Source organism: Clavispora lusitaniae (genome assembly GCF_014636115.1).
Source record: "Clavispora lusitaniae strain FDAARGOS_655 chromosome Unknown tig00000003_pilon, whole genome shotgun sequence".
Taxonomy (NCBI): Eukaryota; Fungi; Ascomycota; class Pichiomycetes; order Serinales; family Metschnikowiaceae; genus Clavispora; species Clavispora lusitaniae.
In genome coordinates this window covers 1,177,666-1,205,063 of record NW_027093975.1, presented here as the reverse complement: position 1 = coordinate 1,205,063, position 27,398 = coordinate 1,177,666, and the positions used below count along the sequence as shown (strand labels likewise).

At 47.6% G+C, this 27,398-nt stretch overlaps 14 protein-coding genes across 14 annotated transcripts; 6 read left to right on the top strand and 8 right to left on the bottom strand. All coding sequences in view use genetic code 12, as the record gives it.

The window, feature by feature from the left end:
- Positions 1 to 311: 311 nt before the first annotated feature.
- BUD21 (Bud21p) lies at positions 312 to 956 on the top strand (the record flags this gene model as incomplete). The annotated part of the gene is made up of 1 exon (XM_002619388.2): positions 312 to 956. The coding sequence occupies one exon, from the start codon at positions 312 to 314 to the stop codon at positions 954 to 956; it is 645 nt and encodes a 214-aa protein (XP_002619434.2).
- Positions 957 to 1,445: 489 nt separating this feature from the next.
- On the top strand, positions 1,446 to 3,425 carry FOB63_000559 (putative asparagine synthase; the record flags this gene model as incomplete). Its single annotated transcript, XM_002619386.2, has 1 exon — positions 1,446 to 3,425. One exon carries the CDS (start codon positions 1,446 to 1,448, stop codon positions 3,423 to 3,425), a length of 1,980 nt encoding a protein of 659 aa, XP_002619432.2.
- A 162-nt stretch (positions 3,426 to 3,587) lies between these two features.
- Positions 3,588 to 4,268, bottom strand: FOB63_000558 (uncharacterized protein; the record flags this gene model as incomplete). The annotated part of the gene is made up of 1 exon (XM_002619385.2): positions 3,588 to 4,268. One exon carries the CDS (start codon positions 4,266 to 4,268, stop codon positions 3,588 to 3,590), a length of 681 nt encoding a protein of 226 aa, XP_002619431.2.
- A 777-nt stretch (positions 4,269 to 5,045) lies between these two features.
- On the bottom strand, positions 5,046 to 5,852 carry FOB63_000557 (uncharacterized protein; the record flags this gene model as incomplete). The annotated part of the gene is made up of 1 exon (XM_002619384.2): positions 5,046 to 5,852. The coding sequence occupies one exon, from the start codon at positions 5,850 to 5,852 to the stop codon at positions 5,046 to 5,048; it is 807 nt and encodes a 268-aa protein (XP_002619430.2).
- Positions 5,853 to 6,589: 737 nt separating this feature from the next.
- Positions 6,590 to 7,714, top strand: FOB63_000556 (uncharacterized protein; the record flags this gene model as incomplete). Its single annotated transcript, XM_002619383.2, has 1 exon — positions 6,590 to 7,714. One exon carries the CDS (start codon positions 6,590 to 6,592, stop codon positions 7,712 to 7,714), a length of 1,125 nt encoding a protein of 374 aa, XP_002619429.2.
- A 383-nt stretch (positions 7,715 to 8,097) lies between these two features.
- On the bottom strand, positions 8,098 to 8,331 carry FOB63_000555 (uncharacterized protein; the record flags this gene model as incomplete). Its single annotated transcript, XM_066102484.1, has 1 exon — positions 8,098 to 8,331. One exon carries the CDS (start codon positions 8,329 to 8,331, stop codon positions 8,098 to 8,100), a length of 234 nt encoding a protein of 77 aa, XP_065958548.1.
- Positions 8,332 to 9,407: 1,076 nt separating this feature from the next.
- On the bottom strand, positions 9,408 to 11,017 carry FOB63_000554 (Histidine phosphatase (branch 2) family protein; the record flags this gene model as incomplete). The annotated part of the gene is made up of 2 exons (XM_066102483.1): positions 9,408 to 10,808; positions 10,985 to 11,017. The coding sequence occupies 2 exons, from the start codon at positions 11,015 to 11,017 to the stop codon at positions 9,408 to 9,410; spliced, it is 1,434 nt and encodes a 477-aa protein (XP_065958547.1).
- Positions 11,018 to 11,300: 283 nt separating this feature from the next.
- FOB63_000553 (U2-type spliceosomal complex subunit) lies at positions 11,301 to 11,888 on the top strand (the record flags this gene model as incomplete). Its single annotated transcript, XM_002619380.2, has 1 exon — positions 11,301 to 11,888. One exon carries the CDS (start codon positions 11,301 to 11,303, stop codon positions 11,886 to 11,888), a length of 588 nt encoding a protein of 195 aa, XP_002619426.2.
- Positions 11,889 to 11,897: 9 nt separating this feature from the next.
- Positions 11,898 to 14,276, bottom strand: FOB63_000552 (uncharacterized protein; the record flags this gene model as incomplete). The annotated part of the gene is made up of 1 exon (XM_002619379.2): positions 11,898 to 14,276. The coding sequence occupies one exon, from the start codon at positions 14,274 to 14,276 to the stop codon at positions 11,898 to 11,900; it is 2,379 nt and encodes a 792-aa protein (XP_002619425.2).
- Positions 14,277 to 14,638: 362 nt separating this feature from the next.
- On the top strand, positions 14,639 to 15,295 carry FOB63_000551 (uncharacterized protein; the record flags this gene model as incomplete). The annotated part of the gene is made up of 1 exon (XM_002619378.2): positions 14,639 to 15,295. One exon carries the CDS (start codon positions 14,639 to 14,641, stop codon positions 15,293 to 15,295), a length of 657 nt encoding a protein of 218 aa, XP_002619424.2.
- Positions 15,296 to 15,917: 622 nt separating this feature from the next.
- Positions 15,918 to 16,817, bottom strand: FOB63_000550 (transcription factor TFIIE subunit; the record flags this gene model as incomplete). The annotated part of the gene is made up of 1 exon (XM_002619376.2): positions 15,918 to 16,817. One exon carries the CDS (start codon positions 16,815 to 16,817, stop codon positions 15,918 to 15,920), a length of 900 nt encoding a protein of 299 aa, XP_002619422.2.
- Positions 16,818 to 18,709: 1,892 nt separating this feature from the next.
- Positions 18,710 to 20,425, bottom strand: FOB63_000549 (uncharacterized protein; the record flags this gene model as incomplete). The annotated part of the gene is made up of 1 exon (XM_002619375.2): positions 18,710 to 20,425. One exon carries the CDS (start codon positions 20,423 to 20,425, stop codon positions 18,710 to 18,712), a length of 1,716 nt encoding a protein of 571 aa, XP_002619421.2.
- Positions 20,426 to 23,075: 2,650 nt separating this feature from the next.
- WOR1 (transcription factor WOR1) lies at positions 23,076 to 24,317 on the top strand (the record flags this gene model as incomplete). The annotated part of the gene is made up of 1 exon (XM_002619374.2): positions 23,076 to 24,317. One exon carries the CDS (start codon positions 23,076 to 23,078, stop codon positions 24,315 to 24,317), a length of 1,242 nt encoding a protein of 413 aa, XP_002619420.2.
- A 364-nt stretch (positions 24,318 to 24,681) lies between these two features.
- CLA4 (serine/threonine protein kinase) lies at positions 24,682 to 26,934 on the bottom strand (the record flags this gene model as incomplete). The annotated part of the gene is made up of 1 exon (XM_002619372.2): positions 24,682 to 26,934. One exon carries the CDS (start codon positions 26,932 to 26,934, stop codon positions 24,682 to 24,684), a length of 2,253 nt encoding a protein of 750 aa, XP_002619418.2.
- Between the last annotated feature and the right edge of the window lie 464 nt (positions 26,935 to 27,398).

Below are 27,398 nucleotides of genomic sequence, written 5' to 3'. Positions count from 1 at the left end.
TAAAAGGGCAAACCGATCAATGGAATACGTCTATAATAATACACTGAGCATCATATAAAATGTCATAGTACTAACAGAAAGGTATAAAGAGAAGACAAATAGCCCAAACGAACAGAGAAAAAATTTGTAGAAAAAAAAAGAAACAAACAGTTGAAATCACATTCTATGTCAATACCATTCAAACCAAGTAAAAGCTTCGATTCAGGTTTTCGATCATCTCCAGTCCTGGGTGCAAATGCAAACTTTCGCACACACAGGCGCGCCAAAAAATGCGATGAGGCGCACTCTTCTACCACAATAGCCCATACACCATGGTTGTCACTAGAAGCGGAAAAACCGTTGGGTCTGCTGTGAAAATCAAGTTTTCCGACGACGGAACCATTCCTGATAATGCCGAAATTGTGAGTGTGGACACAAGAGAGTCCACACGAGAACCTGAGGGAGAGTCTGAGTCTGACGAATCGGATTCAGACGAAGCCCCAGAAGAAGAGTCGATTGCCACGTCGAAGCAGGCATCCATCCAGAAGCAGAAGGAGCAGCAGCGGTTGCAGCAGGAATTGCGCAAGCAGGAACGGGAGAAGCGCAAGCAGAGAGACGAGCAGTTCAAGCAGCAGCAGGAGGCCAAGAAAGAGAAGATCAAACAGCTTGCGCAGGCGGACGAACTACCTGATTTTTTGCCCGACGAGGTGTTTGAGTCGGACCTGGAGGAACAGGCCGGAGGCAAGCACATGCGGGCGGAAGACTTTGAGAAACAGCACGAGGCCGCAAGAAAGAGGTTGAAGTTGGAGAGGTTGAAGCAGCTCAAGGAACAGCGAGAGAAAGCCGTCAACAAAGGGCCGGTCCTTGTCAAGGTGCAGACATACGACCCGGCGAATCGGCGCGTTCCTCCGGCAGAAGAAAGCATTCTCCAAAGCAAAAACGCTTGGCTACAGAGACCGTCTTTGGGGAAGAAATAATTAGACATTGAACATAATACAAATACACAACTCGAATGCACACGGGGGCCTGCCTGCGGCTCTCTTCACCTCTTGATTCCGATTCTGTCGTTTCTGGCCTGCGCAGGCTCTTTGAACGAGATTCCGCCCTGGCTCTTTTCCTCTTGCGTGCGGTCTGGATTGTCAAACGTGCTTTTGTGCATCGACACAGACTCGTCGTACTCCATGATGTCTTCTGGCGTCAATCGGATCGTGGTGGCGGGTCTTTTCAACATGAAGAAAGGTGAGGAAAGAAGCGTGTATACTAGACAAGAAAGGCACTCGAGTCCAACGGTTTCCAGACTGATTCCAATACAGCGGATTGTAAAAACCAACAAAGTGAAGTAAACAGTAGACAATAAAGAGTTTTATCCCAGTTGTTATATCTCTCTCTTGTAAATCTCTCTCTTGTTAAATCTTCTCTGTGTTGTCTTGGAATTTTCCCGTGAGATGCGCATCTGACTTCAAGAAATGTGTGGCATTTTCTTTGCCGTAAGCACCAAAGACCAGAGGCGACCTTCTTTGTTCGAAGATGGACCCTCTTCAAATATCGCTCCTTTCAGTTACTCCGTGCAACTTTCGGAGGCTGAAATTTCCGCCGTTACCAGCAAATACTTGAGCGCAGAGACAATCCTTACAAGTGCCCACAAACAGAAAATCGAAAATCTCCAGCGGCTCCGGGCGCTTCATTTGGAATTGAACAAATGGAAGAACGCTCGAAACCCGGCAAAGGCGGCCGAAATCGAACAGCAGATGACTTTGTTGTCCGTGGAGGACCCAGACGAGAAACCTGGCCAAGACTACAATCATACAGACTCGTCCATTGCAAAAATCATGGCAAGAGGGCCAGACTACGCCCAGTACTCCGATATGAGCCAGAAGAATAACCGCTTTCAGTTCTTCTCCTCGGTTTTGTCTCTTCGCCAACCATTCACAAGCCAACCAATCCACATCCACGATTGTGTGCTTCAGTTCAATGGAGAGCTTTACAACGGCGATTGCATAGACTCCAACGATACGGAGCTAATAGCGGAAAAACTCAGTTTGGCACTAGACTCGAACGTCTCGCGAGAAGACGCTATTCTTACAGTTTTTGCTTCGCTCGACGGAGAGTTTGCGTTTGTGCTCACAGATTTGCAAGACGAAAAAGTTTATTTCGGCAAAGACTACATCGGCAAACGCTCTTTGCTCTATACTGTGAACGAAACCGCTTTCGTTGCTGCTAGTGTTCTTTCCGGACACGAAAATACACAAGAGACAGAAGCTAGCTGCATCCATATCTTGGACCTCCGCACGTATGACATCCAAAAGGTATCATACGCTTCTATATGGAATAAGCATCCCTCGGAGAATGCCGTTTCTCTTGAATGTATCTTGCCGGGTACAAAAGGCTTGGATGTGGATTCCCAAGTGGAAAAGTTGCATCTTCATCTATCACAAGCTTGTGCAGTCAGGCAACATACCATCCACCCGCTTCATAACAGTCTGGGAGATGTTGAGCTTGGAGTTCTATTTAGTGGAGGCTTAGATTGCACAGTGCTTGCCGGACTTTTGGCTGAAAATTACACCAAGGATCATAAGCCTGCCACCATCGATCTTATTACAGTAGGATTTGAAAATCCTCGGACGGGCTTTTCACCAGACCAGTCTCCCGATAGGCAGTTGAGTTTGCGCTCGTGGTTTGAGCTTTCCAAGGCTTTTCATGGAACGTGCGTGACTTTCCGTCTTGTTCAGGTCAATGTGGCGTACTGGGAATGGCTTTCCCATAAAGCAAGGGTGTTGGATTTGATCTATCCGCGTGCTACAGAAATGGATTTATCCATAGCAATTGCATTTTACTTTGCTTGCAGAGCTGAAAATGGCGATTCGCTTACTGTCTGTAGTGACATCAGAGATATGGCATGGGATGACTTTGACATTAATAGCATGGCAACCCGAGTTCCTAATTACACCTCCAGAGCCAAGGTTCTCTTTTCTGGTTTAGGCGCAGACGAACTTTTTGGAGGCTATTCTCGACACGAGAACATATTCAACGATTTGACAGAGTCATCGAGTGAGGCGCTGATAAATGAGAAGTATGGCGAGCTTTCTGCATCTTTGGTGCACGATATAAATGTGATTTACGAGAGAAACTTGGGCAGAGACGATCGTGTGATGTCCAGCTGGGGGAAAGAGTTGAGGTACCCTTACTTGGATAACGGGGTGGTTTCATTTAGTATCAATTCAATTGAGCCAGAACTCAAAGTCGGTTTTGAATGGGTTACGCAAGTGACAAAAAAGGGAGAAAAAAGGTGCAAGAAGTTCACCAGGAAAGTTTTGTTGAGACGTTTAGCAGAGACATTGGGTTTTCCATTAGCGGCGTCTGAAATCAAACGGGCTATTCAGTTTGGTGCTAAGAGTGCAAAGCTTGAGGTGGGCCAAAGCAAAGCAAAAGGGACTGACGCCTTGTAGCATAATAGATCGAAAATAAATCATTACGAGATTTAAAGACACTGAAAGCTGATAAATAGATTGGCGACGATATATAAAATAAATAGAATGCACAATGATATCAAACAGCGAAATCACTGATAAGCTAGACGCTCAATAAATAAAGTCGAAAAGTAAACCGTCTTACTTTTTGTCGCTCAACTCGTGGACCCATCTCGGTTCGATCACCAAACACTCACATTCACTCAACAAGTTCTCTTTTCTTTCCACAAACTCTGGCACAGAACCTTCGATATCTGCGTCCAAGTCCAACTTGTAAATCTGGCCCTTGACCCAGCACTTGCGGCCGCTTTTCTTTATCAGCGTGCACTTCACCATGACATACGAGTTGATCATGCATGGCTTGAAGTAGTTGATGTTCAAGTTTGCCGTGACACCTTTCTTCGACGGGAAGTTCTGGAAGGCCAAAATGCACGTAAGCTCATCCAAAAGGGTAGCCAACAAGCCGCCATGAACAATCAGCGAATGGCCCGAGAGCTTGCTTCCCAAATGGAAAAACGTGTAGCTTGAGTTGTGAGCATCTCCAAGATCGGAAAAGTCATTGCATTCGCTCAAAAAAGCATCGTCCACCACAAAAATGCCGCGTGAACGGAAGGTGATTTTCTCGTCGCCAACCAAAGTGACCCCTGTGAGTTCAGGCCAAATGCTCTGGTCCAAAGAGGCACTAAGCAGATTATGCAATCCGTGCACATAGTGGAGTTCATCGTAGTGCTTATATATGGGATGCGATACAAGAATGTTTTCTGGCGTTTGTGCTTTCAAGTCGGTGAAAGACCCGTTGACAGAATTGACCAAAGTGTCCATGGCAAATCTTTGGCAGAAGTTGACTAATTAATGACTTGACTTGGTTGATTAATCTGTTGGGCAGATAAGAGTATTTATATGCTGGAGAAGCATGAGGCGCATGAAAAGTGTGGGGTCGATCCGCGGAAAAGAAGAAAATGGCACGAGCTGTATCAGATTCGGCCAAAAGAAAGTTGCCGGTTGGGTGGGCTAGCTAAGAGAATGGGAAAAGGGTGACGTTTTCCGAGGACGAAAGGAGTATCCTGTCACGGTGCCAGTGTCGTATATATTCGTATACATATTGTTCGCGAGCGACGGACAGAAAAACAGTAATCAGTGATGACCAACAATTATAGGTGAATCAAATAGTAGGTGATCCAATAATTGGTGAATCTAATCAAATGACATTGAGTAGGTGTCCTTCGTCTTTTTTTTATGTAATAAAGTCTAACTTGAGTTGCGACCCAACATTGTACTCGGACTCTAAGCCAAAGATGATTGATGTAGTCGTCAGAACTCACAATCTTCAATATTAGATGAACAAAGAAACCAAATTTCTTCTACTTCTCCCTTAGAATTACCAAAATTTATCTTTCTAAAGTTTAACATGAGATGATCACTTAATTCCCCTAGCACTACAACTATACGACACAAAGATTATCGGATGAGATACCGCAAGTTGGATATACGACTACATCATGCGTATCAACACTACAACATTAATCAACAATAGTGCATCACATTCTATTAGATACTAACCGTCCCATACCTCCTAAGGCTTGGCCAAGACTATCTTACCTATACGTCGGGCAAAACCAGCTTGAACACCTTCTTGAATTCCTCCCGCCCATTCTGCTCAATGACATTGCCGTGGCACATGACAATCCGGTCAAAGTTCCACAGATAGATGTTTTTCAATCCAGGCGCCGAGGCTGGCTTGGCAAGACGATTGAACAAAAAGGCCCCCACCTTGCTGTCTGGATTCAAGTACCTCGTAAGATACGACCAGCCTCCATGGGGGTTGAAATCAGGAGCAAAGCCGAGCTCTGTGCCAAACTGCTCCAAACGCTGGTCCAGACGCAAGTTGAAGAGCAAATCGGCCTCGAAAAGCGTTTTCGACTGCTTGTCAAACATCACCAACTCCTGGTTGCCGTGGTGGGGGAGATACACAAACTCAAAGTTGTCCAAGATGGCCTGGTCCTCTATTCCCAAGGTCAGAAGCGCCGACTTGCCCACAATCACGTGTGGCTCGCTGATGACATAGTCAATTGGCGTTGCTGGACCCAAATTTACGCCCAGCGAAGCGATGATTTTCATCTCCGGGAACGTTTGCTTGAAAGACGCAGCGGCCATCGTATGTTCGTTGTCAGGAATAACAAGATACGCCACCAGGTTCTGGTTTTTGCCCGTGAGAAGCGAAAGCGCCTTGTCAACTTCTTCGCCGTACGGAATTGCCGACCAGACGATGATTCTGTTGCCGTAGTGGAAAAGCGCCATGCGGGCACCGAAATTTAGCTTGTCGAAGCGCTTGAAAGCGGTGGAGCTTAAGACGATATTGTCGGTCAAGCGACGCGAGATCACCTTGAGTGGCGATGGATATGTCATGGTTTATCGATACTGTCTGGTTGATTGTCTTGTCGATTTGTCTGGTTGATTATCTTGATTTGCCTGGTTAATAATCTTGTCGATTTGTCTTATTAGTTATCTTTTCGGTTTGTCTTCTCAACGTCTTGATTGTCTTTCCGATATAAACTGATGTTAGTTCTGTTCTTTTGTGTGGTCTGTGGGGGAGAATTTCAGCCACATATTATATAGGTCCAGTCATGAATGCGCGGGGCCTAGATTGCTGTGGGAAACTAAACGGAAAAAGAAAGAGAGAGCAAGCAGACAAGCTGTTGATTTTATCTTTTACTGGCTTTAGTTGGCATAGTGGCGTTTTTCAAATTGTGGATCATTATATTGTTTCCCCCCTCTCCTGCTTTTCCTTCTTATCGGGGAAACCCACAAATTGACACATTAGTCATCACGCAGGAAGACCTGTGTACGGAATCTGAACAAGAACGATGGCTTGCAACCAATGAATCAAAGACATAAAGTAGATTATGGCACTTCGCTCAGACCTCTTGCCATGTCATTCATGTAAATCTGCTCCATCTGTGCTGGTATCCATGTTTTTTTCTGCTGGAGAAAATGCTTCATATGGGTGACCTGCATATGGCACGCAATGATACCCCATATCCGGGCTCTTCTCATGTCTTATCCGGAGTGAAACCGAATCTGGTATTGGGTGTACTTCTTTTTTTCCCACTTTGTTCTTTTCCATTTTTCTTCCCTTTTCCACCATGGGCGCTCGCCAGACTTATCTTGAGCTAAAGGAAAAAGCAAATGCCTTCCATGTCTCGGTCATCATGCCCAATCTAGGAATTAGTCTTCTTCTATTGTCGCAGTTTCTCAACTCCATCATGGTTTTGACCTGTAAGCTTTTGGAAGGCGACCGAGACTTGGCAAAGCCCATCCACCCGGTCCAGATCTTGTTTGTCCGCATGTTCATCACTTATACTCTTTGCGTCTTGTACATGTTGGTAACGGGAAAAGTTGCCGATGCACCTTTGGGCCCCAAATCACAGAGGCCTCTTTTGGTGTTGCGAGGCATCTTTGGCTTTTTCGGTGTTTTCGGCTTGTACTACTCGTTACAGTATCTCAGTCTCTCCGATGCGGTCTCCATCACATTTCTTATTCCTATGGTGACGACTTTCTTTGCCTGGATCGTCTTGGGCGAAAAATACTCTCTTCTTGAAGGCGTGTGCGGACTCTTATCTTTGGTCGGAGTGGTGATTATCGCCAAGCCCGATTTCCTCTTTGGCAGCAGCTCCGAGACACAAGGAAACGACGCTGCAGAATCGTCTTCCAGCAGGCTCCGTTTGATTGCCACCACTTTGGGGCTTATTGGTGTATGTGGCGCCTCAAGCGTGTACGTTTTGCTCCGTAAAATCGGAAAGCTGGCTCATCCGCTCATTTCGGTGAGCTACTTTGCCATGATCACCTGCTTGATCACCTTTGGCGCCACAATTGTGGTTCCAGGCCTCTCTTTCCAAATGCCACGGACTTTCTACCAGTGGTTTTTGTTTCTCTTGATTGGGCTTTCTGGTTTCTTTATGCAATTCTGCTTGGCAGCGGGTCTCCAGCGGGAAAAAGCCGGCAAGTCTTCTCTTGTCACCTACTGCAATATGGTGTTTGCTCTTTTCTGGGACCTCGTTATATGGCACCATGTGCCGGGCTTGCTTAGCGTTTTGGGATCTGGTCTTATCATCATGAACGCGTTCATTGTTTTCAAGTTCAAGCCCACTGTCGAGGACGATGTTCCAGACATCGAAAAAGATCAGGGCAAGTACCTGGTCCCAGGAGACATTGCCTTGCAAGACTTTATCTTGAGCGACGACGAGCTCGAAACCGATGATAGACAATAATTATACTCATAGTGATAAGTATGACCAGTAATAACCAGCTCGCAGTAGAATGGCGATAGTGACAATTTCAAGTAGATGAAAAGCCTAACAAATTGTGGAGAAGCCCAATGACAATTAGACACGTACTTAGGGCATGTCGCAGTAGACAAGTGATAGAAGCAATATTAGAAGAATCAACACGGCGATGATGGCGTAGCTGATAAACTTGTTGGCCGTGATACGTCTTGACATCGACTTGAGTGTCTGGATCGACTTGTCCACATACGTGTTCAGCAAGGTGTTCCTTGAATTGACAATCAGATTGTTCTCGTTGTGCCCGCAAGTCATTCAAGATGTTGCAATTCAATTGCCTAGCATAGCCACTGTTTTCTTAGTCTGTGGTATCAAGGCTCTCCATCCACCCAGGACAATGTGCTTCTGACATTTCGAAGCCGGAGAAGACTCTCAACGGCATTTTCCTCCTGCGCTGTGTTTTCCGTGCTTGCACGAGCCAAGCCAGCGACGTTTGCAATGAGCTTTCTCGAGTTGTTGAGGTTCACATCAATGTACTCCACTTTAAGGGTGTCATTGGCCGACGGATCTGAAGGAAGAGCTCTGATTTGTCTGGCCCACTTCATGACTGGCAATACTAAATGAAACGAAAGACTGGCCTTGGTAGTTGTGCTTGCGGAACAAAGTATATGTGGTAATCTGATATCTCTATCTTATATACTTGTGCGCACTAAAGATACGAATCAGGAAGTTTACCGAATCTAAATGGCTCATAAGGTGGACAGGAAAAAATACAGTTCTGATTCTTAGACATAAATGTGGAATAAGGAATCACTAAACTATATTCAATGTCCAATAGTCAATATCAACAAGCTTGCAACTAATACCATCTTAAACAATATTTCGTAATACCATATCCAGTAATACCCAATATCTAGACTATGAGTAATATTACTCATAGCTAATACCCAATCTTTTAACAAAATCTGGTAATACCCAAAATCTAGTCATATCTAGTTTTATTACTCGTAGTTAATCCTTCACTATACAAATAAGTCTTCAGCTGGATTATTCGCCTCGGTTGCTTCATCGCCTACGGTAAGAAATTCGATCCGAAGCTGCTCGAATTCAGAACTCTTTCGTCTTTGTCAGAAATCAATCTCGACTATTGATAAAACGGCGGAACAGTTCGTTACAGCAAAGGGAGACTGATTTTCAAGAACTGTCTCAAAATAAAGTACAACAATTTAGCTCCTCAGACTTAGAATTCTCACTTTGCGTCACATTTAATACTCATAGCTTGCCAGGATTGTTAATTATTTTGCTAAGAGAAGGTGAAACGAATTGTGATTAATGCTGTTCAAAACAAATACTTAACCAGGATCATCGACATCTTCCATACGAAAAATGTGCTATAGCTCTCGTCTGAATATTAGCGAATAAAACTGAGCATACATGGCCTTCAGACAAATCTCTCGGGAATAATCGAAAAATAGACTCATGCAGCAAAAGCTTTCGGGACATGCCATGCATCACTAATAAAAACTTTTATTGATAGAAACACAAGCACAGCGTATAAAACAATAACAATAGAACAGGAAAAAAAATTTAAACTTTTGAGCTGCCTGGACACAACATACAACAGCTGTACATGAATTGAACAGGGAAATGCATAAGCAAGTCGCCTTCAGAATCTAGAACCTCATGCATTGCACAAGGCCACAACATTATTATCACCAACAAGGTCTGAAAGGTAGGCATCAAACTTTTCGTACGGCACCATGTCCAAAACACCAAGTGGGCCACTGGTCGACAAAGGTTTACCACCGTAGAGCACGCGCACGTAGAACGAGTTATCCTTTTTCTTCCAGAGCTCAAACACAACTTCGGCACCCATTCCAGGCCATTTCAACTCGTCAATCTGAAGAGCACCCAAAAGTGGCGCAACAGACCCGTCGTGGGCCACGTTGTGTCTATATTTGAGCAGAGACGAGCCACATTTGGCATCACTCAAATGTGCTTGTAATTGCATGAGGAAAACGCCGTATCTGCCCGTGGAGTAGAGCGTGGAGTTTTCCGACTTGCGGTGCAAATAGTGATATTCAAAGTTGCCCAAACGGAAAACCTGGAACGCTTGGGTCTCGGAAATACAGTCGCCGCCACCGATCTTGCATGGCAAGTCAAAGCCATGGCACATACGGTGGGCCAAGTTGTCGAAATAGTGGTCCCATGTGACATGCCACTCTTTCACGGAGCTGTTGACACCAGAAATGGCGTCGAGCTGTTTGAACAAATCAGCAGATCTGTTCAAGTGGGCCACCCACTCGGGCTCTTCGTAAATCGACGCCTTTGTGTTGTCTGCGCCGTCGCATGTATACTGGGGTTCCAAAGAGTCCACCGCCACACGCTGGATATTGACAGTGATGTTCAGGTTCTGTGGGTACATTCCAGCAATAAGAGCGCCGGCAACCTGGGAAGTAATGACGTTGGAGGTGACGTAATACTGCACTTGCAGCGAGTTGTACTCTTGTGGGAGAAACTGCAACTTCGAAGCGTAGTTGGTGAAAAGATCGACACCGTGGTAGTACGAGTCGTTGAGACCGCCATTGCTGATTTGCGGGAACTGGCATGTGCCGTTAAAGCCTGGGCTTTGAAAAGTGAACGGGTTGATAGGGTCCTGGTAGTTTGCCCAGCCTACAGCCACGTTTTCCGTCGGTCTGTCGATGGAGTGGCCGTAGTAGAAGTTTTCTGTGGCCGAGCACGAGAGCTCCATGTCCTCTTCAGGGAAGGTGTTGCTCTGGTAGGGCGTGCGTTTGTGGTGGCGGTGAATCACCTCGACGTACTGAAGCTCGTAGTCTGGCAGCGGCACCAGATACTCCGACGCACGCACGTGGGGCATGTTGCAAAAGTTGTATGTTCCGTAGGCGTCGGGCGAAACATACGATCCGTTGTAGATGCCGCCCTGTGTTTCTGTGGAGGCATTGAACACCTGGTCCAAGTCACCAACAATCAGGTCGGATGGGGCGTAATGGGTCGGGTATCTGGCCGAAAGGGCCAAGGAAACAGGACCGAACAAGCGCATACTCTGTTTTGTGGTTGAATACTAGGCGTGCTTGAGATTTGGCGATTTAAGCGCTGATGTTTGAGCCGTTAAAAACGGTTTTTGATTGCGGGGCATGCGGCTTATATACCAACATACGAGCACACGTGGGTGCAATAGAAAGTAGCATGATGGCAGAATTACCGAATAGACGAGCCGTTCAAATGCAGTTAAAATACCCTCCAGGAGAGAAAGCAAAGACGAATCGGCATGGCGACAAAGAAAGTAGTCAGTAGTAGTGGGAGATATGGTGCGAAGAGTGCGAAGACATGTTATGAGCCAGACATCTGAGCATCAGACTGTTTAAACCCGCTGCCGTATTCGCATATCTTGACAGCCAGAGACAACTTGATACGGAAATACGTGAATAAGAGCGAGAATAGCGAAACGAACAATCCGCAACGAACAATCTGAACGAATTCAATCCGAATCGACAATCCAAATCTGAAGACAACCCGAATCTGAAGACCAACCAGTAAGCGCTTCCGAAAGATCATGTCACACAACGGAATCGGCCTCCAGACGCCCCGTGGCTCGGGCACTTCCGGCTACGTCCAGAAAAGTCTCTCAACGAAACGACAAGAAGGGTTTCGGGCCAAAAGAGAACGTGAAGCCGAGGAGGAAGAACGGCGCAAGACGAGAGCCCGCCAGGCAGAAGCAAGAAAAGGCGCAGACTCGGCCATTGTAAAGCATAACAGAAAAAGATGGATTGAAGTGCAAGTTCTGGAGCTTCGAGACAAGTTGGAAGACCAAGATGAGGACGAGGACAAAATCGAGTCTGCTGTCCGTGCTCTTAGGGAGAAGTTGACGAAAGAGGGAATGAAAGAAATAGAGAAGGGTGAAGAGAAGGGCCAAGACGTCGAAAAAAAGGAACAGGACAAAGAAAAGGATAAAGAGGATGACCAAAAGGATAATGAGGACAACCAAAAGGATAAAGAGGATGAAAAGGATAATGAGGACAACCAAAAGGATGAGCAGCAAAAGGATAAATCAGACAAAAGTCCGACTGAACAAGATCCTCTATCAAGCAAACAGGACAGTTCACAAGCCTACAGTTATGTTCCTCGTTACAAGGATAGGTGATCATATTGACTATTCAGGGTGCACCACATGCGTGTCATGTTTCAACTCTTCAATGGCTTGTTCGACGTCCTCGATACTGACCATTCCCTCGTTTGTATCCGAATCCACAGGCGTTGGATGCTCCTCTTGAATTTCCTCATATGGGGCATCAGAGGAACTGATGATTTCGTAATCTCGGTCGGCAGAGATGTCGTTCACATCATCGCTTTCCTTGTTGGGTTCGGATGAAAGATGAGTGTCCAGCAAATCCAGCAGAACATGAGGTTCAGAATGTGGTATGGAGGATATCAGAGTCTCCGGCTGGGAATCTGGCTCCGTTTGCGGCTCTGGTTCTTCGATGGATGAAACCAAATCTGGTTGGGGTTCCGCATTTGCATCAGACTGTGGCTTCGAGTCTGCGGACACTTCAAGGGGCTCTGGCAACGTTCCAGAATCGGCTTCCGCTTTTTCTGTAGCAACAAATTCATGCTTTAAACCTTCCTCAGGCGAATCCAATACGTGCTCTGTATTAATTGCCTCTGGGATTTCCAGCGTAGATTCCTCATTGGAAAGAGACTCTGTCTGCACCACATCGTCCTTTGTAGACGTTTCAGGTTCAGCCACTGTCTCTTTGTCACTTTCTGGTTCTCTTACCGAATCCACAAACTCTGGTTCCACTTCGTAGTCTTCCTCCAAATCATCGTCCACTTTTTCCGTTTTCTTGGGCTTGTTGAACTCCACTTGCCACAAGTTAGCCACACGTAACTGGAATCTAGGCTCGACTTTCAAGGTTGTCTCTTTGATGGCTTTTGGAAGTCTTTTTCCCCTGGGTCCACGTGCTCTTTGTGGAGCCTTAGACACCTGAGGATTTTGCTCTGGTTCAGCATGGACATCTGCCGTTTCCTCTTCTAGGTCAGTTGAAGCCCTCTGGAACATTTGCGGATTGGCCATTCCTGGCAAAGCTATTCCACGGCCCATAACATTTTGCAAGTTTGCGGCGAATCCGATTTTCTCCGATGAAAGCTTTCCGCTTTTAGGATGCTGTGGAGCAGTAGGAACAGCTTCTGGCTGGTTGAACATTTGTTGGAAAGCGGCGATCTTTGACGAAAGTTTCTTGGGTTTTGGCGGAGGAGCCTTTTTGGAGTCGGATTCTTGAACACTTTCAGGAGAACTCGAAGCAGGCACAGACCTCACGGGACGTTTGGGAACCGAAGGTACACTCTTGTTTGGTCTTGTAGGGACTATGGGCTTTGAGGGTTCTTGCTTTGAGGGTTCTTGCTTTTCTGTTGGCTGTTGATCAGAAACAGTTGCTGGTTTCGCCTGGGTAAGATTCTCCTCAGAATGCAACGATTCTGCGGACTTGTTAGTAGTTTGGCTAGTTTCAGCAACCTCGGCTGGGGGTTTTGCTTCCGATGGAACAGTTGCAGACTCTTTAACCTGGAATGAAGAACCTGTCTCCGAATCCTTTGGTTCAGAACCACTTTCTTCCAACGAAACGTTCTCCTTTGCGTCCTCGTCGCCTTTGTTAGACTCAGATGCGTCTTCTGAGATCTTAGCATCAGACGCCGTCTCACCTATCTGTGTGACTGGAGATACCTTTTCTATGGCTTGATCGTGTTGTTCTTCAACATCCTCGGCCTCTAAACGTTCGGACTCACGAGCAGTTTTCAGTTGGTCTAACACAAGTTCGTCTTCAGCGTCTTCACTTGGTTCAGTAGGTTTCACGGCCTCCTCAGAGACAGGGTTTGCAGCGTGGTCGATAGGCTCTGACTTAAAAGCACTATCTGTTTCAGACAACTCAGAGATGTTCACCTCTTTGGCATCGTTCACCTCAATGTCATCGTCCACCTCAATGTCATCGTCCACCTCAATGTCACCTTTGACACCTGCAGCTTCAGATTCTCTTTCGACCTTTTCTTCAATAGGGACGCTTGCTTCAATGTCCTCTGATTTGGTCACGGCTTCCGTCACGTCTTCTGATGGGATAGGCGCTTCCTCCAGATTGGCTTCTAATTCTTTCTCTAAGTTCAATGCCGGTTCCTTTCCGTCAACCTCCGGCTGTTTTGCAGCTTCGGAATCTCCGATGTCTGGCTTATCTGAATCAGCATTCTCTTTGAGTGCTGCGCGTATATCTTTCTCGGGTGTCTTGCCTTCACTATCATTCCATCCTTCATCATTCTCTGCATCTTTGGGCTTTTCATCGACCTCCAGATCTGTTTCTCCTATGTTCTTTTTCCTTTGGGGCCGGCGGGGAATGGGCGGAAACTCTCCTGATCCTTCACTCGAAGCCGCTGCACCATTATTTTTCCGTGGCCGAGCCGGAACAATTGGAACCGGAGTGGACGAAGGAGTGTTTTCCTCCAGAGATTTCAGTCTTTTGGGCCGTTGTGGAATCCGGGGAATATCCATTATCGAAAGAGAATGTGGAGATAAAACAAAACCTGTATAATGATTGAGATCGGGGCGTCCTACTAGTTCCAATAGGGCTAGCGATTGCTACTATAGAAATGATGGACCAATTCGATAGAAGAAAGCACATAACGGCAGATCGTAGAAATGGCAGACGTCAATTCGGACATTCCAATGAAGTATATGGATGTGAGAATACACATATGCGAAACAGAGATAGCTTGGATGATACTTTAAACAATTGCAATTGGAGCGTAAGTAGTTCGAAATGGTAGACATGTTGTTAGTGCTGTTAAGGCAAATTCCACAACCAAGCATGGGATATTTTAGTGGCTTTGTCGCCTTCGCTTTCATCAAGTCGTATGAGTCCTTCTCATCCTTTTCATCCTCTTCTGTCTCTAGTTCTCTCTTCTCCCTCTTGTCTACCCTTCATCAACATCCTTCTCTACTCCTTCTACTTTGACCCCAACTTCGTGTATTACTCGTATATTACTCGTGTATTACTAAGAGTAGTTCAATCTGAAAATGTCGTTGAACACATAGTAAGAGTTTCCGTCTGGAATCAAGTGGAACACCTGGGAGTAACGTTGTGCGTTCTGTTCCTCGTCAATCAACAACTCACCGGTCACCATGACCAAAATGTCGCCGTTTGGAGATCCTGGTTGAGCATCCAAGGTGGAAATGCGGTGGGCCACCTTTTGGAAAGGCAACGAAACCAACTTCTCCACAATGTCCTTGGCACCTTGCAACTGCGAGGTTTCGAAGGTCAACATGGATTGGTCTCTGTACAAGTTGCCCAATTGGTTTCTGTCAGAGTCAAATTGTTGGTAGTAGAAGTTACAGAACTCGGTGGCCACGGTGTTAAAGTCGACTGCAGGTTAGTACGGAACCAGAAAACGGGAACATCATTTTCCCGTCGTAATTTCGTTTGCTGTGGTTCGTTTTACATACCAGACATGATAGAGTGTTTACTTAGATCGTTTAGAAGCGTCTTTTTTTCTTTTTCTTCTCCCGAGTGAGGCCTGCAGATAGGCCTTCCAGCCTGGCTTCTTCCTCCAACATCTTTCTGGCGATTGAACAATATTGTCCATATTTCGTCTCTTCTGTCTTTTAACCAATCCTCTGATTACTGTTTCCGTTTCTATTATTTGAGGTGTGCTCAATGGTTCTCATTCTCGCTGTCTGTTGTCTTGCGAACAGAACCGTTTACTAATCTACAATATTTGATGTACATGTAAAGCCATTTTGAAATCTGTAATCCTGGACCGTGTGCAATCTCCCATATTCCGTAGCCAATCTCGACTATATTATTATCTAAGCGAGAAAAGTGTTGGGCAGTACGGACTTTTATAGTCCTAATTTTCTTCCATGTCCTTCATAGAAAGTAAGGTGCATCTATTCATTCTTGCAAGATGATTAATTGTCGTAAATGCTCTTGGCTCCCATACTTGTTTTGTTATATATTTGGCTGTGGCCATATGCTAAATCAAAATGTAAATGAAATCCAGACTGTCGAACAGCAAACCTCTTGGCTCGTGCCGACAGCTCTATTATCGCCCGTGGCAATTTCAATCCAGTTCCTTGAGGGATTTCCTATCCTCTTTTTCCGCCGCTTATTCCGTAATAACACCACATCCGTAGTTACACAAGCTGCGAGTAGTCCTTCAAAATGCCCTTCATGTGGGTGTTTGTGATCTTGCCCCGTCTGGCTTTCCGCTGCTTGCGCTCCTGCTGCTGGGGCTTTTTCTTGAGCTCGTGTGGATCCGCGCCTGTAGGCTTCAACGAGTTGTCAATCAACGCCTGGTAGAGGCTGTCTCTGTCCGGAACACGGATTTTCGACCACATCTCGACAAACTCCTCGTCCACCGTGCCGATTTCGCCGCCCAAATTGGCCCACACGAGGCGCGGCGCGTTCTCCTTCTTGTTGCGCAAAACAATGATCTTGTTCTCCTCCTCGAGCTCGGCGATCGCGTCCAAACAGCCGGACCAGCCGTCACGAAGCTCCTTGACTGACGTGCCCTTGAACGTTGGCTGCAGCCGCAAGAAATTCAACAAGTCCTCGGCGTTTCCAATGTTGTGAAGCGACATGTACTCCAAAGTGTTGTTTGCCGGATCGTACTTGATCCGGTCAATCTCCTTCAAGAGGGGAAGAAGCGTATCGGAAATGTCAAACGAGAGGTAGCCCTGCAACTTCGAAATGGGCACAGGCGCATCTTGCAGCTTGATGTACTCCACGGCCAAATGGAGACGAGTCGACAAGTGGGCGCCAGAAAGCGCCGAGTCGTTTTGTCTCTGGCGCTTGATGGCTTGGGCCAAGTCGGAATCGCCACTTCTCTTGGGAGGTTCGGGGGTCTTGACCGGCTTTGGCGTCACGGCTCTTTTCACCGCCACAGAAGCCCCGCTTCTGATTCGGTTTTTGAACGCAGAAAGCTGCGACGACAAATCTGACATGAAGAAGAGTTGTAACGGAGGAAAGCGGTTTTTCGCGGTACGGATGTACAAGGCGCGAATATGGGCATACTGAAAAGAGGTAATATGCATTCAGGTATGCGTGGTTAAGTATTATTTGATAAAGAAGTATAATAGATAAATATCATGAGTTAATGAATCAGGAAGTAATGGTTGCTGAAGAAATATCCATGAAGTAATGATTAATGAAGTAATGATTAACGAGTTATGATTAAGAAACTAACAATCAGTGAAATGATCATCAATGAAATAGTGATCGCTAAAATAATGAAATGATCAGTGAAATGATCAATGAATGATCAAAATAGTGATCAGGAACTAAGATGAATTATACTTTATGAAGTATTAGGAAGCATGCTTTGAGGTATAATTAATGAGTGAAGCTGAAAACCACAGAAATAACAGAAAAGTAAATCCCATATCTAATGCATCTATGACATGCGGTACCGACTGCCAACAAGACGATGTTCAAACCATCTGTTCTTGAGCTCGATGAAGGCCCAGTTAGGTGTTTTGTGAAAGACTTCCCCACCTCGTATTGAACTACTCCAGTTTCCACAGGACCATACCAAAAAGCCTTTCATCCCCAATATGCTTGTATGGAACAGATCTATCTCCCATAGCAATTAGGTTTTGTGTCCCACTGCTTATTTGGCTGCACAATCTAAGTTTGTCCACTGTGATATTCCGCTTCCGTTCTTAACTTTAATTTTTGGCCATGTTCCGTCAGATTAGCTTTGACTTTGATTTATTTTCGTCATGTATGTGGAAGTATTTCGTACCTGCTTTTGTGCCAATTTTCTTCCACCATGTAATTATTGGGGTTATCTTAGAAAAGTGTCCAAAAGTATATTCTTTACAAGTTGGTCTATTAGGCAACCCCCAGTCAGCTAGATATCATGTACTTCATTTTAGTTCTATATTTGATTCATTAGTTCACTTGATGAACTGTTTGAAATTGAGGTCCCCTTCATTATCAGACAACAAATATATTGCGCTTATATTACTACAGATCAACCAATAAAAAATGCAAACTGTACCAAATGCACCAGAATAGGTACAGAAGGTCTGTTCATAAAGATCGATCTTTGAAACTACAAATATGGATCTGATGTACAAATACCCTAGTCAATGATCATTCATCGATCTAATACCCAAGCACGAAGATTATCTTACTTGAAGCGCCAGATGAAAGCTGTTTAAACTATTCTTCCAAGTGCATGAACGCACAATTTCCGCATTTTGCAAAAATACATCAAAAGCATGTTTGCATGGCTGGCACCTAAACAAGACGATACTCAAACCTTAAACAAGAGAAACTCAAACTTCACGACGGAAGTTTTGAAGCACTGATAAGGTTTTTTTTTTTTTTTTTTTTTCCTCATTATAATTTTAATTTTTCTTTATTTTTTTTTCATTAACTTCAAAGGGAGATAGGACCCATGCATTTTACGTTTGACATTGCACATATATGCTAAGAATAACAAAAGAATTTGATTCTATATAACATGCCCTTTAAAGGTCAGAATTTACATCGTTTCCTGGATTAAATGTCCGAATTTACATCGTTTCTCGATAAAATTTGAATTTACATCGTTTCGGCGTTCGACTGTTGCCACTACTCAATGCAGAGGCCAAGACGCTTCAACACTTTGGCCTAAGCTCCCACGCCTACTGAAGATCCGTTTCATACTTGTATATTCATATGGCTTCATAATGGACAGTAGTCGTGCGCACACCACCAAACTATATAAACGCGCGCATCCCCAGCGTAATGACTTTTTTTTCTTCCACGCCTGTTTTTCATCCTGAAGCCGACGCAGCATTAACACGTGCCAGGCTACAGTTGAAAGACAGGCGCAGATTATCCGCCAACTCTAAAACCATTGCTGTTCGAGGTCGCCGGCCTCGGCCTGTGCCGATCCATGAAACGGTGATGACCTGAATGTTGGGACATTTTGTAGCTACGAGAAATAATTCTCGCCAATGCGGCCACGGCGTTGTCTCTCGCGTATCACATACTCCTCAAACGAAGAGAGCAACTCGTCGTTGACTATTCTCTGCACGAGTTGGCGGCCCCGTGGGGTGGCCATGTCGATTTTCTGTGCCCACGGTAAGTTTTTGTTCATGCCCAGGTCGGACAAGTCGAGGAGTTGCAAACCCAGCCTGCTGGGTTCCACGCGGCCCTCGAGCGGCTCGCCTACATCGTAGTAGTGGCCTTGGAAAAGCCACAAGTCTTTGCCGTTGACACACTTGCGGTCCAAGTCACGTGCCAACATCTCCAACAAAAAGTCCGCCACCAACTTGGCATTGAGCCAAATCAGCGACGACAAGTTGATGGAGCGCACGCGGTGGCCACGTGCGGCCAAGCATCGGAGAATGTCGCGTTCATGGACAACTTCAAGGTGCAAAGTGTTGATGGCCTTGACATTCAAGTCGCTCAAGTAGATGCGGCCGTCGGCACGTGACAAGTAGGACATTTCCGTAGCCGAGTTGGGAAGCGGCGGAAGCAAGCTGTTGTACTTGCGGACGGGCTTGGCAAAGTTGAGCGAAAACACAGACGACACAGAAGACGCTTCGAGGGAATCGGGTGCTGTGGGCGGAAACGTCTCCTGGAACGGGTTAAAGGACGCTGGCTGCGCGAGAGGCAGAATGGACTCGACGATTTTGGGCAAGTCCTTGTGGTAGTTGTGCATGAGATCGTAGGGCTGGTACTTGTGGGCGTAGGGCAGCGAGATGCGGTAGTCTGTCAGCAACGACAAGTTGCCCAAGTCTGCTTCGACGAGGTTGGGACACAAGTTGATCACGTGGATCACATACCCTACGGGCACGTCTTTGGAGGTGGAATAGCTGAGGAGGAAGCGGTTGATGGTCGGGTGCGGCAGCAGGTGGTGTGCCTGCGGGTGCGGCGCCTCGGGCTTCTCGTACAACGGCGGCGACGAGCGCCGCCGCTTCTTGAAGTACTTGGCCAAGTTGCCCTTTTTCTGCGACGGCACCAGCGCCACCGACGAGTTGGAGACTGTTTTGGTCAACACGGCCAGGTGGAACGCATACAACGGGTTGTTTTTGAACTTCCAGTCGCGCCAGCCCGCAAGCGTGGCGGCCGGGTTCGAGCAGTCGTCCCAGTCCTCCTCCTGGACGCCCGGCTTGAGCCCCGAGAGGTCAAGGCGCTCGACATAGGTGCCGGTGGCCGGGTTGAGGCGGAGACACGTGACGAACTGGGCAAAGCGGTATGTCGACACAAACGAGACGCTGCGGTAAAGCATGGGCTTGGCCAACTGGTAGAAGCGCTTGCTGGCAAACAAACACAGGTGGTAGGCGTGCGGGTCGTCGACAAACGAAAACACAAGAATCTGGATCTCGAGCGGGAGCTGGCCAAACAGCTTGCACCGCAGCCACAAGTGTTTAGTGGCCTTGAGCGTCTGCTGGGGCGGGTGCAAATTCAGCTGGACCCGCATCGAGAGCCGCAGCGCCTTGCGCGACACCTCGCCCAAAAGCGACTGGTACTTCATCTTGAACTTCGAAGGCGGCGGCGGCTCGAGCTGGAAGCGGGACTCGATGCGCTTGAGGTCCTGCTGCGAGAGCTCCACAAGCAGATGCGTGCGATAGTCGTATTTGGCATTGGGGGTCAAGAGCGAGCGGTACGAGGGGAGGTATTTGTTATACTCAACCTGGGCCATCAGAGGGGAAAGACAGAGGGCAGCGGCAACAGGTTATAAAGGTGATAAGTTGTGGGAGTATCAGTAGGCAATGTCTCCGCCCATTGAGGGGCGGATGATGGCTCAGCCAGTGTGCATAGAGATTGTTGCGGAGTCACAAGACTCGAATAGGGGCACGATAAGAATGAGAAAAAAGAGAAATAAAGAAGAAAGTGAAAAAAGAGAAAGAAGAGAAAAAAGAAGAAAGCAAACGAAAATGACAGTGAAAACGAACCGACTAACAGAAGAACCATAACAGAACAAACAACAAATGAATAATTTCGATACGAATCTATTAAACGTGCGTAGGCAGGACTCGATCCATGCGCCTTCGTGTGCTTTTCTCTTCCGCGCACATGGGCTTATCTGTCGGGCTGGACGCTTATCTGTCGGGCTGGCCGTGCTAGTGCTGTCGTGGCACGAAGAGTATGGCATGGGTTTTTCCGTAACTTTCATCCGGGCTCCGTAATCGTGGGGTTGACGCCGTCAGGTGACCGGAATCACTTGACACGGCACCACTCGCCCATTCGCCTAAAGAGCCAAGACTTGCTGGCGAATATCACTCCATTTTGCATGTTGGCGTTTCTCGCATCGCATGCATCGCCATTTCGCCATTTCGCCATTTCCTGCTTCTTCTCGCTCGTGTCCTGCTTCTTCTCGCTCATGTCCTGCCTCTGTGGGCGCTATCCATTGTTGTGGGAAATGTGCTCCGTATCGGCACGGCGGGCTAGATTATGCCATTGTTCCATGCATGGCTTCTATATGCGGCCGGCTGGCATTTCCGAACCTGTACGCCAGTTAAAATACGGAATCCGTTGTTCGATCGCCGACTAGGCTTGATTTCATATGCATCCCCATCAACAATCGCTACTCCTGTTTGTACATGCTTCAGCTTCGGTTGCGCAGCATTTTTCTTAGCCCTTCCTCCCACTCTATGACAAGTTTTCGAGCTGTTTGCTGTTCTTCGGACTTGCTTCTCCGCTCGCGGTTCTTATTGGCCCACTTCGCCCCGTATGCGCATGGTTTGCTGTCCATCTCTTGTGCGTCTCAGAAAACACGACAAGACTACAGATGACAAGTCATAGGTCACCTCGGCCCGATGTCTATGCACTGCACATGCCTGCTGCAGATCGGCGCATTATTTTTTCCATTCAGTGATCATGCAATGTTCTGCCGCTCTTGTGCGGAGATGAAATTTCTTAAACTTTAAAAATGGGCTAGGTGAGATGCATTGGCACCAGCAGATAAGCTTTAGCGGTTCTTATTGCTAAACAAGATTTACTATTTCCCAGACAACTAACTTGACGGTAACGCTTCAATGTAGCTCAAGGTGATCCGCTCGTTTCTTCCCGTTTGAGACAATTCCAAAGCCTATGCAAGTCTTGCATTGTGGGCCTTCTTTTAATCATGTATGTGGATGCATACCGATGCGGTGGTGACAATATACGTACTCAGCTCGGCCGTTCGTAGCCTGTGAAAAACAGGGCCCCAAGGAAAAATGGAAGGTCCTGAAATTGGGAACAAGTAAATATGCAACATAACAAACTCAGCCGCTCGGAAAGTGTCATATTTGCGAATTCTCGACGTCTATGCACCTGCGTATCCACAAACTAATGCAGCTTTATACATCATGTATGGTGTAGAGAAACTCAAAAGCAAGGGGAGCCACAACAACAGCACCCAAATTTAAACTATTTTATGGTTAAAGTAGAGTTGCTTAGGGGCCATAGAAGCAGGGTGTTGAGGCTCAAAGAGTGCAACTTTTCACGATGTTTCAGAGCCGGCAAATGATTCAACTGGCTACCTAACGCAATTGTCACTCGGACGCACTTTTCTACAGCAGATGCGAGAGAAGATGTCACAGCGCAAAAAAATTCCTTTTCCGAAGAACACTGCAGCATCTGGGCCCTCATGTAAAACGATCTTGAGTGCATTGAATACGGTGTTCCCCGGGTATTCACACTATACGCATCCAAGTCCGTTCGCTTGCCATTTCTTTTTTTTTCGCTTCTATGTTTGGAATTCTCGCTAATCACTCTTCTCCACGAACATATAGAGAAGGTGCCGTGCTGATTTGCCCCGCCACGTCCAATAATAATCGCAAGAAAAGAGGCAAGCAGTAGTTGGAAATCAATTCCTGTCCGTTGTCCCTCCTCCACCTGCCCCTGTAACGCAGGTTTCACCAAAAAGCGCTTTATCTGCACCTTGCTGTGGTATCTGGGCTGACCCTATTTTCACAACCCAAAACGCATCTGTGCCTTCTAGAAATAGCGCATCTTTGTTGGTGGAGATCATCTCCACTCGGGGCTTTTGTCTTTAAGAGAAATTTCAAGCTTTTGGCTCGTTCTTTCTTTTGCTAGCCTCGATTTCAAAAGCTTTTCTCTTTGATCTTGATCCATAGCACCAAACTCTGACTTGCAGCGCTCGCTCACTTGTTTCCTAACCCCACATCGTCTTGTGCTTATCGCCCCGATAACACTGCTTGCAAGTGTGCTGTTGGCAAGACTACACCCACCACCACCCCAATTGCAATCGTCGCCGTCTCACTTCCCCACCCCGAGACGCTTCGCGCATCTTTTAGCGCTCCATCTTATCTCGAGAATTGCAAGTATTCGCTGGTCTTTGCTCGCCCATGTCTGCGCTCCAGCCTTCCTACATAGGCTTTATCGGCTCCACCAAAGATGCGTTGCTTGTGATCCAAGCGGCGCTCGATAAAAAAATCCCCACCGTCTCGCGCCGCCCGCTTCACCGCGAACGGAACCTGCTCATTCGCCTGGGCCACGTTTTCGTGTTCATTGAAGAGCGCTCGGGCATCAAGCGCTGGACCGACGGCGTTTCGTGGTCGGCGTCGCGCATTTTGGGCCGCTTTTTGGTGTACCGCCAGTTGGACACCTCGAGCGTGCGCGAAAAACACGCGCGGCGCAAGAACTCGCGCAAGTTTGCGTCGGTGCTCCCGCGGCGATTTGGGCCGGGCGCGGGCGCGCGCGCCTCCATCCGCCCTGCGGAGGACCACGGCCTCATCAAGAAAACCATTTCGGTGGCGCTCGACTCGTCGGCGGCCAAGTCGGAAACGGTGCATTTAATTTCCTATTACTCGGCCCACGATGTTCTTTCGGGCAAATTGACTAGACCTACGCAGGGCAACCTTGCGCACATTGATGTGCTGCGGCGGCTTTCAGACTCGGTTGGGTGTCTGTCGCTTGGAGGGAAAACACCTTCGGGCGATGAGGCACAGTACTTTTTGGACTCGAGCTACCAGCTTCTGGATATGCTGGTGTTCTCGGTGGCTGATGCGGAGCCGCGTAAAATTGCGCACGATTCGGCGGACCACAGCAATTTGCGTTTGGCTGCAGATTCCATGGCGTGGCTGCTGCAGGAGACCGCCCTGATGATGCATTATTTGCAGCCACCAGCAGCGGCGGCAGGTGTCCTGCACCTAGCCCAAGGCCCTTTCCTGCTGCTGCTTCCTCCTTACTTCCCCACGTTGCACCAACCGCAAAAGTACGCATCGCTGGGCCAGCTAGACTACCTTCTGTTGCAGTTGCCCCAGCAAATGCATACTTTGCATCTGCATGCTTCCATGTTGCAGCCTCCCATGCAGCAGGTCCCCGAGCAGTCGACGCACGTGCTGCAAATGCTCACCCAGCAATTCCCCACCCCTGAGGACTTGCATACACCCGGGTTCCATGCGTCACCTTACAGCTCGGAAACTCTTCCATTCCCATTGGGCTCCCCCACTTTGAATGCTGTCCAAGGAAGCCAGTTTTTGCTGCGGCCGTCTCTTTACGCCCGCAGTGCCCAGCAAAACTTGGCTGCTGACCATTTTGCTACAGACCACTCGGATCGCGATTCAAGTGACCACTACTACGCTTAGTTCTGGTGCCGGTGTTATATGTATGTAGCCGTGGACATTTTCTTCTAGAAATGCCCAACTTGTCTGTACGAGAATCGATGCCTAACGACAAGTAAATGTATAAGCCAGAATCAATAGACAAATGCCTATAGACGACACTGTCAGTGGCCTGTGATGAATACTAAGATTGTGAGTAAGAACAGTCCGGAAACTGGTCATGAACACAGCCAGTATGAGTCCTTGGGACCAATTAAGCTGCAGATTGTCAATGAGCCTAAACACACGCTGTGAATAGTCAAGGAACATCCAAGAAGACAGTCTATGAACATTGTAGAAACTGCTCAGATAGACTCTGTTAGCATGACGAGTATCAAAGCCAACAGGATTAATGCTCGTCGTGCGCATGCTTTTTCCACTCCAAGAGCGGCGCCAACTCCTCAATCTTGGTGCTCTTATACTGAATAAATGGGTGCTCCAACAACTCGTCGGTCGAAGCACGGTACCGCACGTCCACGCAAAGACAAATGGACAAAAACTTTTTCATGGAGTTGCTGAGCAACTCTGGTTTCTTTAGCTTTGGTGTACCATTGGTGGCAATGAGGTAAAGGGCCTTCAATGGTTCTTCGTTCAAATACGGTGGTTCGCCCTCGATCATCTCGATGGTCATGATTCCCAACGACCAAACATCGACCTTCTCGTCGTATTCCTTTTGTTTGACGACTTCCGGAGCCATCCAGTAAGGTGTACCCACCATAGTGGCACGTTTGGAACGCTGGTCGGTCAATTTGGCACAGAAGCCAAAGTCGGTGATCTTCACGTTTCCTTTGGCATCAAGTAAAACATTGTCAGACTTGATATCACGGTGGATGATATGCTTCTTATGCAAAAACTGAAGACCCTTTAGCGTTTCGTGGCAGATGGTGGAGATTTGGCGCTCGTTCAATTTGCACTCGTTGTTTTCAATCACCTCCGTCAAAGATCCTCCTTCCATGTACTCCATCACCACAAGAAGATCATTGTCGCCCCGCAAATACGAGTCCAAAAAGTTGACAATGTTGTCGTGCTGGGAGTCTTTCATCACCAAAATTTCATTGATGATGAGCTCCTTGCTAGGTTGTGCCTGCAAATCCATCTGTTTGATGGCCACCTTCTTGCCCTTTTGACCGGGAATTAGCGATTCGGCAAGGTAAACTTCACCTGAGGCACCTTGGCCTGCTTTCAGAATGATACGGAACAAATTGGATGGATCATTGTTGTTCACAACAGTCTTCAACTTCGCAAGAACTTGGCGGTTATTCAATGCTTCACGTTCCTTTTTGATTTGTTTCGCTGTCTTTGTTTGCGCCGGTCCCGTGGCAAGTTTGGCGGGCGCTTTGGAAGAAACATTGGTCTGTGCATTATTGGATGCCTTCAATTTGAGCGGTTTGAGGTCGGGCGAGACGCGAGAAGGCGGGGTTTTCTCCTTCACGGGCAGAATCTTCACGTTGGGATGCACATTGGGGAGAGCCGGAGGAGAGGTGCGAGGAGGTGGATATGCAGCGCCCTGTGGTTTACGCTGCAAGGAAGTCGAAGGCGGCAGCTGATGTCGCTGGGGATGTTGTTGCAGGAGCAGAGGCTTCTGTTGCAGATGCAGCAGTTGCAGCAGAAGCAGCAGTTGCAGCAGCAGCAGCAGTTGCAGCAGCAGTTGTTGTACCGCATGCGCATGCGCATTTTGCAGAGGCCGCAGTGCGTCAGTGCGAGGAGGCGGCGGCGCCCGGCGTACAGGCACCAAATCGTTATTCTGTTGAAGCAAGTTGCCCAACGGCGACGCCGATTCCTTTTGCTTCTGCGTCATGTGGTATGGCATGGGCGGCTTCGGCGCAAGCCGCGCACCAGCGCTCTTTTCGTCTGTTTTCGACGGCGCATGCTTCGCTGCATCGTGAATGCTAGACATTTGCGGAGGGCCTTGATAAAGCGCCGGCAGCGCCACAGGCGTGTTTTGTGCCAGCCCGCTTATGTCCGAGTAAAACTCCAACACCTCAATCACCGCCACAGGATCCTTTTTCCAGTCCTCGTTGGTGATTTTCGAGTGCTGGAGCATACTCTTCCATGCATCGGGCAAACCGGTGAAGCTGCCGCTGGCCGGGTCAAAGCCTACATGCACTTTGTGGGTGAAGTTGATGGGGCTTGAAACGCCGGTGTTTCCCACAGCAACGGTCCCGCCCAGCCCGATCTGCGCCAAAGGGCATTTTGTGCTAAAAGTGTCGAGCCAGTCCAAGTACTCTGTGCTGGATTTCACGGCAACCAACAAGGGCTTGGAGCCGCTTTTGAACACAAGCTCCAACGTCAGGGCACCTTTGGACGGCCCCAGATTCTGCTTCAAGTTGATGGCACTCACCAAACTGAGTGGGTACAGAACATCCATGTCACGGGCCGGATCCTCGGGCTCCTGCTTGTACAAGTTGAGCAGGCGGTCGCCAAACGCCATGTAGCGCTTGTTCCACCGGAACAGAGTGAAGATGCCGTCGTCTTTGACGTACACCCAGCCGCTGTGCTTGCGGGGAGCAGAATTGAAGCGCGACAGAGCTTCTGGCCGAGCTCCGGGGGGCGGCGGCGCCCGACGGTGGTTTTTCAAGTCCGACGTGTAGATTGAGGACATTGAGGGGCCTGAGGAGGAGAGGATGAAGCGAAGGAGAAGGGTGCGTGGCTTTTGGCGGACGGTTTGCGCAGGACGCAACGCTCTCGCAATGGTGCAGGCATGTGCGCCGCGTTGAGCGCTGCAGTGATACGAATTGGGCGCGTCGCGCTAGGGTGGATTATATGTGATGCCTAGCCCATGCTGCTAGGCATATATCTTACACAGGAGATGCTTGGTAGTGCTGGTTTTTGACAGCGAGCAAGGGAGGCAATCGCTGTGGATTTTTCCCATCATGGAGTTGACGCGTCTATGCGCGCGCGCTTTTTGCGCATGTTCTTTGGCCAGCTGCAGTAGGTCCCACGACCAGATTCTCAAGTGGGGGACAAAAAAGGTGATATAAATGTCGCCGGAGAAATCGAAAAAAAGTCAAAGTTGACAATAAATCGGCTGTGTGCGCCTAGTTCTATGACAAAAACTCATTTCAT